Here is a 13,775-nt window from a genome sequence, read left to right on the forward strand (position 1 = left end):
ATGATGTGGACAGGATAATAGAGCTGCATGTTCTCTGGATGATCGGCCTGGTTTCATATTTTAGAGTATTTTATTTTGTATTAAGCATATGCTGGATTTTTTGCCTTATGCTGGATTTATGTTGCTTTAGTTTATTATTATTATTCCCCTTTACATTTATATTCCTGTAAACTTGCCAAACTTTGCAGGTATGAAGAATCTGTAGGCAATTGCAGTGTGGGTGAATTTGGGATGGATGGTTGCAATTAAATTGGCAATATTTATGTTGTCATCCTCACTGTCTTGAGATATACATTACATTTCATTACTTTCATTTTTCTATAGATCTCATAAACCTAGTCATGCTCAAAGAAATATAAACTGGCATGAATCAATGTTGAATTTCAATATTAAGGATGAAAATCATTCACGCAAATAACCAGGCATTTTGAGTTTTCAGGGTCATTTCAAATAGGAAGCATTTTCATTTCTGTCTGACAACAGAAATGATATAATTGGTCCCACTTTATATTAAGTGGAATTAACTATGTGCTTACATTTAAATTAATAATTTGGTACAATGCACTTATTGTGTACATATATATATATATATATATATACACACACACATATGTACATATATATATATATATATATACCCTCCTGTAATTGCATCTAATTATTTTGTGTAATTACATTTATAATCACACTGTTGACCCATCCCTTACACCTTTACCCACCCTTAAACCTTCCCATTACACCAAACCTGTCCTTAACCTTACCCGTTTCCCACCTCAATAGCAGCAAAAGTGTTTTGCAATATAATATAAACATTAATTACATTGTACTTGTTTTTTGATGTAAGTACTTAGTAGTTAATGCCACATAATATAAAGTGGGGCCATATAATTATATAATGTTAATATTATAAACTAATAAATTATAAGTCGAGCCATCTCAAGCTAGACTTAATTTGTCCAAATGTTGGGATACAACTATGGGGCTTCAGTAGTAAGGATGACTGGGTTCATTTAACTATTGCTAAACCTTTTATACAAATATTCAGTTTTCAGTAATAGTTATCAAAAATTGTTAAAAGGGTTGATGGGTTCAGATTGTGTAGCCTATATGGCAGACCAAACAAAATAACAATTTGACCCTTTTCATGGAATGATTTTTCCATTATGAACAGTTCTTCTAACTTTGTATGCACCTATTGCTATGAATTCACTTCTAGGACATATAAAGTTTTTAAGTTTTTGATGCATTTTTCTGTTTTAATATTTGTTGCACTGCTCTTGGCCACTGAGCACACAAGGTTCTTGAACATCAATTTTTTGGAAGGGGGTTAAATGAATGCATCTCTCACCTCGCAATTAAGGACCTGAGGTGAGGAGGGAATCTAAAGTTTTCTTTTCTCAGGGGAGGAGCAAACCGGTGCAGGAAAATAGATAAAAGCTCTGTTTAAGAAGCTGGAGTTGTTGCGATATTATCTTCGGCAAGGAGCGCACAGAGAATATACCTTTCCTACCTAGATTTATTATGGCATTATAGCTCAGTGACACGTCTTTCGCTTATTTCTCGGTTGTCGTATCTCCAATCAGGTTTTTTTTAACCTCCCTACATACCGTAGGATACTTCAATGTATGTGTGGTGTTCGCTTGAGCGCGTGTGCTCGCGATGTTTTGAAGTCATTAGTCGCGTTATCAACCTGTTACTCGGCTTCACAGACGAATAAAAAGGAATATCGGAAAGTTTAATTTCCTCCAGAACACATCCTGATAGATTTAAAAGATAAAGGATCTGCTGGGAAGTGTGATGTGAATGTAAGTGCGGGTAGCTGTGGTCTGTTCTAGTAAATCGAGACGCGTAAAACTGATTCAGAAGTCGTACATATGCAGAATAACGTTCATCTCCACACGTCCCGAAGGATATCAGCTCAGGTGTTCACGTCGAGTTGTCACGGAGTTTTGCATCCCTCCAAGGACTTGTTTCGCTTGTGACTGAGTTGTTAGGCTACCCATCAGGAGACTACTATCATTAACACTGTATTAACAAAGTTCAGGCTGAACATGAGCAGGAAAACACGCCGCTGGATTTTTCACATCTTCCTCTGTTTGGGGATTATATATTTGAAGATTGGGTAAGTAGGGTATAATGGAATGTGTTTACCTGTTTTAACCTGTAAAGTATTTACTAGCCTACTAATAAATGAAATGCACAGTTCTTCACAAAACTAGTGGATTTTATATATAGGCTATATTATACACATATATCGGAAATGTTAATTGTGCTTCACATTTATGGGTCAACGACGTTTTATTTGTCCGGATATATTTAGTTATTTTATTTTATCTTTTTTAAATGCTGCTCATACAAAATATATATATATATATATATATATATATATATATATATATATATATATATATATATATATATATATATATATATATATATATATATATATATATATTGTATTATGAAGAAGGTTTCAATCTCCTACCTAATATCGAGATCTTTTTCGAGGGGCTTAAAAAAAAGTTTGGCCTAACTAAAAGAGAGAGAGAAAAAAATAAAGGACCCATTTAGAGCCTCAAATATTTTTTCTTTTTTTATATAATGAATTTTTTATATAATTTACATTATAATGAAATTTCATCACAATATTTGTAAAACAACAACAACATCAAAACAATTACAAAAAAAAAAATCATAAAAAAAAGTTGTGTAGCCATGTTTTCAAGGTGAAAAGTAGTTAAGTGCTTTTTACTTGAAGGATAAATTAGATTTTTGTAGAAAAACCAACATCACTAAAGACGACATTTCTAAAAACTTGGCATGAGATTTAAAAATAAAATCATTTTGTATTGTCATTGACCCATTTATGGCCATCTTTGCAGCATGAGATGATCTTTTTTCTTCTTTTTCTGTTGTTTATTGGTGACAAGTCCCTAAGAACAATATTTAAATAAGCTATTTGTTACAATGCATCAATAATAACACATCCATTTATCCATAATAGTTTGCCTCCCAAAATGCTTTAGTGCTCAGTTTAGTTGTATACTATGAATTACATGTATACTATAAATTATGTTTTAGTCATGGCCCATTCCACTCAAACTGTGTTTTAAGTATTCAATATTTTCTTATATAAATATTCCATTATTTTGAAACTTTACAGGGGCTTTTCCTCCGTGGTTGCGTTGGGAGCGAGTGTTATCTGTAACAAAATTCCTGGTTTGGCCCCTCGTCAAAGGACTATCTGTCAAAGCCGGCCTGACGCTATCATTGTCATTGGAGAAGGAGCACAAATGGGAATCAATGAGTGTCAGTTTCAATTCAAAAATGGAAGGTGGAACTGCTCGGCCCTTGGGGAAAGAACTGTCTTTGGAAAAGAGTTGAAAGTGGGTATGTTACCAAATTATTACACTCATATTGTCGCAGCATAGAGATATGAAATGTTGATTTTTAAAATTAGCATCTTCCTATTGTGGACAGAGTTCCAACAAATAAGAAGAGCACTAAAATGTTATGGACTAAATCACTTTCTTTCAAGCCCTGGAGTGTGTCAAAGCACAAATAAAGACTAAACTTGTGGGCGAGGAGACCTATAGATTTCAGATTTTTTGCTTAAAGAATGCCTGTCCGTCTTTGCGATATTTAAAACTGAAGTCGCTCTTATACACCTGCTATAACACGCTTGCTTTAATACATCTTTCATGAAAATAGACAGAGTGGACAAACACTGTCTTGGAAGGACACTACACTGTGTCCTGTTTCCCTCACTTTGACATCTCATTTGAAATGTCATTTGTCATTGGATGTCAAGCTAATGTTTAGTCTCTCACACGCCACAGCAACAATGTCAGGTAGGTTTCAGCTGCATGCATTCATGGTGCAACTGCCAACGCGGCTGGATTTATAGCCCTCTCAACAGTCCAGCCTCTCAAAAGAATTCTTTTTCTATTCGTCCTGTCTTATCTGTAGATTTTAATGATTCGGTAGTCAGGGTTTTCACTTTACCACGGGTATAAGTTACAGTGGTTGAATAGTAGGACCAAAAGAGAGTACAGTATTGTGAGGAAATTTAACAAAATGTCACCTTAGAGAGACAAAGCTTAAGTAATTAAGCAAGTTTGGGGTAATGTTATCCATTTTCCTAAGGCAAACTTTGGCCTGTTAAGGGGTCCTCCAGTGCAACCGAGCCTGCGACACTTTGATGAATAGTGATGTGAAGGACTTTGGTTTAGCTTCAGACCCTGCTAGCAAATAGAAGGTTGCATTATTGCGTGGTTTTTCCTGTTGGTGCAGGGAATTTCGATGCTCAAATATCCAAACCCTTCCGGAAATAAACTCCGAGAGAACATTATCTGAAATTTCTCCTCTTTCCTTTTGCGGCGCACTCTTAGGATCCATTCAGTGTTGTGATGGTGTGGTTGAGGCCCAGGGGAGAAGCTTAGATCTGTAGAGACTTGTATCTATCGCTGAAGGTGAAGCGGTATTTTATCCCTCTGCATCAAAGACAAGCGCCTCCTGAAGAAAAAAAAAAAAAAGCACAGGTTTTCGTCTCTCTCCATCTCATTGTAGAACTGCACACACTTAACCGTTTACACTTGAATGGCATCCTGGATTTGTTGTGGGTGCTGATTATATTATTTAATGCTGTCTGCTTGGACAGCTGCTGTGGGTCTTGTGATGTGTGGCCTCTCATCTAAGCGCAGCAGAGCGGACGCTGACCTAGAGTGACAGACCGTGGTCTCCATTTCTGAAGCGGCCCTACTGCTTTATTTATCCAGACTCTTTTTTTTGTCTATGGTCGGTGTAGGGAGGATTAAATAAAGTGGATAACCATTTAAACGTGGTTGGTTTAAATGGGTGTATCATCTTCTAGCTTTTGCTTATACAAGCAAAAGCTAGAAGATGAAAAGTGGTCGTCAGTACTGTGTGGAGGGGCTTGCATACTCAAAAAAAATCAAATTAAAAAAAAAGTTGTTGAGTAATGTGTAGTAGTTTTCAGGGCCTGGTACCAAGTTCCACATTTGGCACATACGGCAGTGGATTCCACTTTTAGGTGCACTTTTGCACATTTTGCCATCTGCATTATCCATGGGCCCGTTCACCTTTTTGTCGTACATGAATGAAGTTACGACTGAAATATAGCCTGTTGGAAATCAGCAGTTGGACACTTATGCAAAAGGCATACCATCTTTGTACTTGTGTTACTTTATGTTGCTTGAGCGCAACCCTCCTAAATCTTCTCTGACTTAATCGCCCTCCGGTATGCTCAAAAGTAGTTTTCCTCCATCAGCATTAATGCCTCAAGTCCAGACAAGAACATTGTATGAGGTTTATATATTAACCTCTTGCGTTTACAGTTTTGGCAAGAGACATCTCGCACCGAATCATGCAACGCCACTGATTCAGATTTCTCTTCAAAATAAATGACACTCATGTCATAACACACATTTATGGAAGTCTTATCTTGTGTTCAGAATATATTGCTTTAAGTAAACATAGATCAAGTGATATACAAATACAAAGCGCATTCTACCTCAGTATTGATGATAATTTTAAGATTTGGCATCAACACGTTCTTCATTTTCCTTTCTTCAGTATACATCCCTTTTCCTCTTGTGACAAGCCCAAACAACTCATAAAAATCTCCACATAATTGATGTCCCAAACTGGCCTTTGTTAGATTGCATGAGAAGAGTTCCAAGATGTTTATCATCAGCAGGTCAACACATACCAATGTTAGTGAGTTGCTGGTCTTGATCGCTTGAAGGTGAAAATTCCTGCATTGCTGAGCCGGCCTGTTAACTGTCTGACATATTTGTGTGTTTTTCACTTCTTGCCATGAAATTATAAAAGATAGCAAAGATATTAATTGTAATAACTATGACATCACCCTTTATGAGACCTAAAGAGGTTAACTTTTTAAGAGTTCTTTTCGTTCAGTTGTGTAAATGATTCTTCGGAAAGTCAATACATGATGACTCATTAATCGAGAAAAGTATATGTACATCTCCAGGAATGTTAACATAACTGAGCAACAGTAAATGAATCAAAAAAAATATATATATATATTTTTTTTGCTTAGGGAATTTTAGTTTTTATGTTTTGTGAACACTTTTTATGCAGAGGGGCTTGCCTTGCATTCAGTTGAATTCCAGTACTTTATTGTCACTGAAAAAAAAAAATTGACAAATGAAAATATCAACATAATAATAATGAAAAAGAAGAAAAAAAGAAGTTTGAAAACTGGAAGCTTGGAGCTTAAAAGTTATTTGTTGCTTGATGTCACCTTACAAAAAAGACCCTGAAATAGTTATTTGCAGAACTTTCAGACCTATCTTTGTCCTTATAAACGAAATACACAGTTAACCTGGAAGTGCCCTGTTTAACTGTGGCAATCAATTATAGCAGTACTCTGGCCAGGCAGGCACTGCATGCCTGAGGAGTTCATCTCCACAGGGTGGATCCCTCGTTCTGACGGAAGCTGGGACAGTGGCCAGGCTAGAGTCTAAACACATACCCTCTATCTCAACCATTCTATTGTCTCTGAAATAAACCCTTGTCATTTGTGCTTATTAAAGAGATGGACCGTTCCTTCCTTTGCTCATCTGTGTGCAAACAGTTATTTGTCTCTCCGTTTCCTCTCTGTGACAACTGAAGGACAATTATTTGTGTGTTGTGTAATCACAGGTATGTGATCTGTGTTTGTTTTGCCAATGTTGGGTTCTACTGATGATCATTTTTATACCATGTTTTTCTCAGTAAGCCAGCTACCGTCTACCGGAGGCCATATTGTTAATTAGTATGATGTGTGCATGATAAATGAACTGTGCTTGACTCAACTAACACATTTGATTATTGCTATGAGTGTCAAGATATGTCAGGTATGTAGGGGGGATTTAACACTGCCCAGAACTGGATCTTATTGTCAGCAATGTTGATGGAGTATATTCTTTTGGATCCAGGAAGTAAGGAAGCAGCCTTCACCTACGCCATTATTGCTGCCGGGGTCGCCCATGCCATCACAGCAGCCTGCACTCAAGGTACGCTGAGCGGCTGTGGTTGTGACAAGGAGAAGCAGGGCTTCTACAACCAAGAGGAAGGCTGGAAGTGGGGAGGATGCTCAGCTGATATTCGTTATGGTCTGAGCTTCTCAAAGGTGTTCATAGACGCACGGGAGATCAGGCAGAACGCCAGGACACTCATGAACCTCCATAACAATGAAGTGGGACGCAAGGTATGTGGCACCATTTGCATGTTTAATTAAGAAGATTGTTGCATAATAAAACCATGTCATGCATAAAAACATCACTAGGCCAAGGTTGTCCAATCCTGCTCCTGAACAGCAACTTTCCTGCTGGGTTTAGCTCCAACACGACTGCTTGGAAGTTTCGAGTGATCCTGAAAACTGGTCCAGGTGTGTTTGATTGGGGCTAGAGCTAAACTCAGTTGGAAGGTAACCCTCCAGGAGCAGGAATGGACACCCCATGATAGTCCTTTCTTGTAAGTCCTATAGCAGGGGTTCTCAAATCTGTCCCTCGAGGTCCATTTTCCTGATTACTTCAGATCCAACCCTTAGAAACACCCGGAAAAGCTAATCAAGGTATTCAGGATTGCTAGAAAGGTACAGGCAGTCTGATCAAGGTTGGGGCAAGAAAGTGGACCTCAAGGGCCAAGGTTGAGAACCACAGGCCTACAGAGCTGTTACTTTAATTTGCTTTGCTTTGGAGAGGGGAGTAGATTAGCAATAACAAGATATAGCAATGCAGTTTTGGTTTTGGCATGCTCATGACCAGTAATTTGTGATTATAGCAAAATTATTTTTCAAGATTCCAAATTGAATCATTTAAAAGCAATAGTAATTCACTATTGCACTTGGGATCAGTTGGTATGACTTCACAGTCAGAGAAAGTAAAAATTATTTGTTGTGTAATTGTAAAAATAACATCGAAATGCATACCCTAAATGCCCAGGCAGTTTGACTGACCCTCATATGCTTTTCATCATTCAGTGCCAATCTGGAGAGTGTGATGTTTCAGCACTCTGGACAGAGCTTCTTTTGGGGCTTTAAAACCCTAAGCCTGACCAGTAAACTTTTGTAACATTTTTATCATGAAACAACTCTTACGGTATCTGGTGCCTCACATGCACTAAGCCTCTATTTACAGCAAGTACATTCAGACCTAAGACTTGTCAGTTCACAAATTCATTGTGATTTCAAAGATGCAATTTTGCACTCTTCATTGAACGGTTCTCAACTAAGGTCATGCCATTGACAGGCCACACACATGATTGTGATTGGTTAATGGATTGCAATACAGCATCTCAGTGAAGATGCAAGGGGTGTGGCCTCTCATTAGAAGCATGGATCTTTCCTTTGTAAACTTGTCCTGAGACTTGCTGTTTATCAGGAATCAGCAGCATGAACACACTAAGCCTGATTTGCATCCTAGATTGTAGAAAATTGCCAAAAAGACTCCTGAAAGCCTGAGAATGATTAAAATTAATTAAGAATCAAGGTAAAGCCTCTCCCACCCACAGCGAAAGTGAAAAAAGAGCGAAAGGAAGAGAGAGAAGGAGAGAAAAGACTAACCAACCACACCAAAAACTACACCGCCTTGAACAGGCAATTCACTGATGCCAATCAGACCTCTTCCATATCTAAACAGGCATTCTGCTTCACTGAGTTCTGCTTACGTTTGCCCATTCGTTAATCTATTCTGAGCTAACCAATGCCTTTTCTATGCATTGTTTTTATTTATTTTTCATGCATTTCTAAGCCTACAGCTAGAGTATGTGAAATGCATTAATGTTCAGCATTAGTTTCCATTAAAAATAACTACAGGACAAGAAAGTATACAGCATCCCTCAGTTACACTGCTGCTCAAAATGTTTTGTTTTTACATGTGGGGTTTGATGTCTATAAGTATATAAGGTGAAGCACACAGGCACCAGAAACCTGACTCCTGAGCTTTATCTGTGTACACTACACACAGGCTGATTGTTGTAGGAACTCTGCGATCATCAGTCAGTCAGTGTTTATATCATATCCTGTGCAGATTCCACTCTATTGCTTATACAAGAAAAGAGACTCCTACAGGCAACCTCTGATAGTTTGCCCCTTGCATCAATTTGTGGCGTGTGTTGTGTACACAAATGAAACTGTTTCCTACAAGTAGTCAGAGAGCCTTTTAACACAAGCTGTGTTTTGCAGGCCCGCTCTCTTCACAACGAGAAGGAATGAGGTAGTTTAGCACTGCAAGTTTAACAATCCTTGCATTCTTCAAATTGGAATGTTAAAAAAAACCTTTGTCTCAACCTGTTAAACCATTCCCAGAAATGTGCTTTAAAACACCTAACTGTATGCCACTGAGGGTGATCTCACTAATCCCTACTGTATTGTTAGTCTATCCAGATCTTGGTTGCGGGAATATGCCTTATATTAGGTGATGTGAATATATACAAAACATGGTTTTTGACTACTGCATACCTTTTGTAAACAAACATCTTTTCCTTCCTCATACATTCTCTGCTTAGCATCAGTAATTCTATCTTTTGTAACGGATGATTGCATTCTTCAGATTTGTCACCAGTCAGACTAACTAAATTAACAGTGAGTCATCAAACAGTCTACTTTCATAATTAACTTTGACTTAAACTCCTAAATGGAACCTATGTGACTAAATAATCCCAAAGGTATTGACTTGTTAATTTTTCCTCCCACGTTAGGTCTTGGAAAAGAACATGCGTTTAGAGTGTAAATGTCATGGTGTATCTGGATCCTGCACTACCAAGACTTGCTGGACTACTCTCCCAAAATTCCGGCAGTTGGGTTACATCCTCAAGGAGAGGTATAACCATGCTGTACACGTGGAACCGGTCCGAGCCAGTCGAAACAAGCGGCCTACCTTTTTGAAGGTTAAAAATCCTTACTCATACCGGAAGCCCATGGACATGGATTTAGTGTACATTGAGAAGTCACCTAACTATTGCGAGGCAGATCCCGTGACGGGTAGCATGGGAACCCAGGGCAGGATCTGCAACAAGACTGCTCAGCAGGCCAATGGCTGCGACCTCATGTGTTGCGACCGAGGATATAACACACACCAGTACTCACGCGTGTGGCAGTGCAACTGCAAGTTTCTTTGGTGTTGCTACGTCAAGTGCAACACCTGTAGTGAACGGACAGAAGTATACACGTGCAAGTGAAATCTTTGTTGCTGGGGAATTGATACACACCTGCGACCTTTGTGGTAGAGAGTCTACAAGTGTCACATCAGGATGACCACTGCTATGGATGCCAGGTAAAGGAAAGAGCCATTTGCACTGGAAATCGTGGGACTGGTGGAGTCTATGCAGATTAATTGCATGCATTGCATGCTGTTTTGCTCCAGAGTCTTCTGAGGGCTTCGGTGTCGGTACCAGTAGATACCTTTCTGTTCCAGTACTGAGCAACAGAGCGAAGTAGCCAGCAAAGGCTTGATCTGTAGACCGTAAGAAAGATGTGGGGTGTGATTATTGAGGGTGTTCTGCTCTGCAGACAGCACAGAAGGTATTTCTGAGGAACTTTTTAGCCTGTGTAAGTGACATTACAAATCTTGTAACATAAACTGTACATGGACACAACAATGATATTTAACGTTTTATTTAGAGAAAATGGCTGATGTTAATTTATTTCATAAGGAAACTACTGATTTCTCATTGTGTTTACTAGCTTAGATTTAGCTCTTCTCCTGTTTAATATTATGTGTTTTACATAGAAATAAACTGACCAACTTTTACACTGTACATCATGTGCTTTAGCTTAGGGATGAACCAACAACAATGCACAATACAAAAACAAGTGCACTGCACTCAACGTGTAATTACTAGTCTCTGAAAGAGGAGACTCTACTGTCTTTTATGTATCATTGTAAAGCTTTTTGCTTCCATTTTCCCATCCTTTTTAAGTGTCAACCCTTGCACATATATTCCTACAAGTACACACTGGAATTGTGCATCATGTTTGAAGGCTCATTCCTTCCTAAGTGAATAAACAAGTATGAACTATTTTTAGAACACTGGTCCACAAGAACATTTGTGATTGAACTCTCTTTAAATTGGAATATTCCAATTGAAATAAGTGTATTTAAATGGGATCTAAATTCTACCCGAATAAAATTTGAGACCTCATTTGCCACAAAGCTTTATGCTAATTAGGCCACAGGCTTCAATGGCTTTTGGCTAATTTTTACTCTGTTGGCAGACAAAGAGAATCAGCAGTTAATTCACTTTTCGAATGGAATAGCTTCAGTACAGATGCCCCACCTGTTACTATTACTGATGTGGAATGTTGAGATCAGATAACCAGTTCTATTAATGTTATATATTATAGGTAATATAACACTGTTATGAATTGTGCATCATGTTTGAAGGCTCATTCCTTCCTAAGTGAATAAACAAGTATGAACTATTTTTAGAACACTGGTCCACAAGAACATTTGTGATTGAACTCTCTTTAAATTGGAATATTCCAATTGAAATAAGTGTATTTAAATGGGATCTAAATTCTACCCGAATAAAATTTGAGACCTCATTTGCCACAAAGCTTTATGCTAATTAGGCCACAGGCTTCAATGGCTTTTGGCTAATTTTTACTCTGTTGGCAGACAAAGAGAATCAGCAGTTAATTCACTTTTCGAATGGAATAGCTTCAGTACAGATGCCCCACCTGTTACTATTACTGATGTGGAATGTTGAGATCAGATAACCAGTTCTATTAATGTTATATATTATAGGTAATATAACACTGTTATGCTGCTAGTTTTGTTCTGTTCTGCAACTGTAGTTAATATTACCCTTTCGGAAATTAACCACGTTTTTATTGTAGTAAAGGTGTAGTAACCATGTTTTTTTGGTGGATTACCATTTGTATAATCACAGTTTTACTACAAATACCATGGTTAATTTTTTGTAACCATTGTTTTTTGGTTTTATTTGTAGTAAATCCAGGGTTCATTTTCGTAAGGGTAGTAGTATTTTGTGTGTTGTAAGCAAATGTGGTTGTCCAGACAGACTGTCCCTGTGTTGACATATATTTTGTAAGAGATTATTTTTATATTTTATTTATTCTGTGTAAAGGAAAAACCCTCTACCATTGTCCTTTAGATGGATGGAAATTAGACAGATAAGCTAGATATAGTGTGATTGTGTCATGGTACCAGCTTGAGCAGTTTAACTACATCTCAATGAAGTATCACTCATAGTGATGTAGTTGCCAAGTATGTAATGATGAAAAGATATTAAAATTGCGATCATATTGGTGTTCAAATATTATACTTTCAATCGTAGCATTTTTATGGCAAAGGTCCTGGATGTGCGATCAATAAGGGAAAATAGTGGGATCAATAAGGGTAAATAGTCCTGGGACAAAACTCTCTGGTGATGAGAAAAATTCACGGCTAAGAGTTTTTACCAAAGAACATCTGAATTTGAGTGTGGCTCTTTGTCAAGAGCTTTAAAGCAGGATGGCCTTGATGTAATTACTATTTTACAAAAATCTGTGATTTTAATAGATGTTTTGCCAAATTGATCGTGCTTAATGATTGTGTCATCATAAATGATTTAAAAAAATCATGCATTATGCTTTCAACAGTGTTAATAAATATTTCCTTGGCTTGTACTGGCTTGTTTTTCAAGAGGGACACAACAGTTTTCAAGGCATATTTTATTTTATTTTATACTCTTAACTCTATTCTCTCAAATCAAAACTGACCTAAACTAAATACCCTGTTTGTTTCAATCATCACATTCCCATATTATCACTCAGCCTTACATCTTACAACCAAACAGAGTCATCACTAGCTTGACAGTCATTCATGCTTGACTACTGGTTCTGACAGTTTTTACGACATGGAAGGCTTCAGGGGGCAGGGAGGAAGCTAACGAAAGTACTTGCATGTTAATGGTATGGCTGGTGTAGGGCTTTAATTGATGAGTAGCAGTAAGGAGGGTGTCTCAGCAATGGGCTGATAGAAGGGGGGAAGAGGGGTGATGGATTACTCTGACATCTGCTTCATTCACTTCTCAACGCCGTCACCACAACAACGCCACTGTGGCCCCAAAAAATGCTGTCCAGTCTCCCTGAGAAGCAGGGCTGCCCATTAGCGAAATGTTAACTATGCAAAATCCAACTAACTTTTTTCCAAGGGGGGAAGGGGGGTGAAGGGATGGCAAAAAAAGAGGGTTTGCCATTGTGAAGGATGATGTCAAGAGGAATTTCAATCCAAAAGTTAGAAAAGATCTTAGCATCACCCCTTGAATAATCGCCACAAAATGCTCCTTTGAGAATCGGATGAAAACTCATCAATAGGCAGCAGCGTGAAAAGGTAGCTGGCCAAACAGCCTTGGTTAAAGTAACATCAACACCCATCCACCATGAGCTGAATCACAATATTGTGTGGTTTTGAAAAACCTTTTGGATGTTGCTCTCTTTGGCTCAGGCTCCTGCCTCTTTTCCACATTCTGAATGGCATGACGTTGGAGAGCTTAACACTTGTAGATGGAGGAGACAAGAAGTGTTAGAAGAAAAATAAAGGGGAGACAAATTCCACATCTTAGCTGCCTCCATTCATTATGCCTTCACTTTCCCTTCACAATGAAGCCATTTAGTGAACAGAAACTCTCTGTTAAAACTTTCGTCTCAGAGTTGAGTTTTCTTGTCAACGTGCCAATGTGTGTCCCCCATTATGTTATCATGCCTACTTAAATTCAGATGTGCAGGGATCAAAATAACAACT

At 38.0% G+C, this 13,775-nt stretch overlaps 1 protein-coding gene across 1 annotated transcript; it reads left to right on the forward strand.

Annotated features, from left to right (window-relative positions):
• Positions 1-617: 617 nt before the first annotated feature.
• Positions 618-12,658, forward strand: LOC128022266 (protein Wnt-7a-like). The gene is made up of 4 exons (XM_052609639.1): positions 618-2,122; positions 3,164-3,390; positions 6,963-7,234; positions 9,727-12,658. The coding sequence occupies exons 1-4, from the start codon at positions 2,052-2,054 to the stop codon at positions 10,204-10,206; spliced, it is 1,050 nt and encodes a 349-aa protein (XP_052465599.1). The 5' UTR covers positions 618-2,051; the 3' UTR covers positions 10,207-12,658.
• Positions 12,659-13,775: the final 1,117 nt, after the last annotated feature.

The sequence above is a fragment of the Carassius gibelio genome, chromosome A11, assembly GCF_023724105.1.
Source record: "Carassius gibelio isolate Cgi1373 ecotype wild population from Czech Republic chromosome A11, carGib1.2-hapl.c, whole genome shotgun sequence".
NCBI classification, from domain to species: Eukaryota; Metazoa; Chordata; class Actinopteri; order Cypriniformes; family Cyprinidae; genus Carassius; species Carassius gibelio.

Coding starts and splice junctions, on each gene's coding strand:
- LOC128022266 (XM_052609639.1), top strand. CDS start 2,052: ATGAGCAGGAAAACACGCCGCTGGATTTTTCACATCTTCCTCTGTTTG. Junction 3,391..6,962: donor TGGAAAAGAGTTGAAAGTGG/GTATGTTACCAA, acceptor TTTTGGATCCAG/GAAGTAAGGAAGCAGCCTTC. Junction 7,235..9,726: donor ACAATGAAGTGGGACGCAAG/GTATGTGGCACC, acceptor CTCCCACGTTAG/GTCTTGGAAAAGAACATGCG.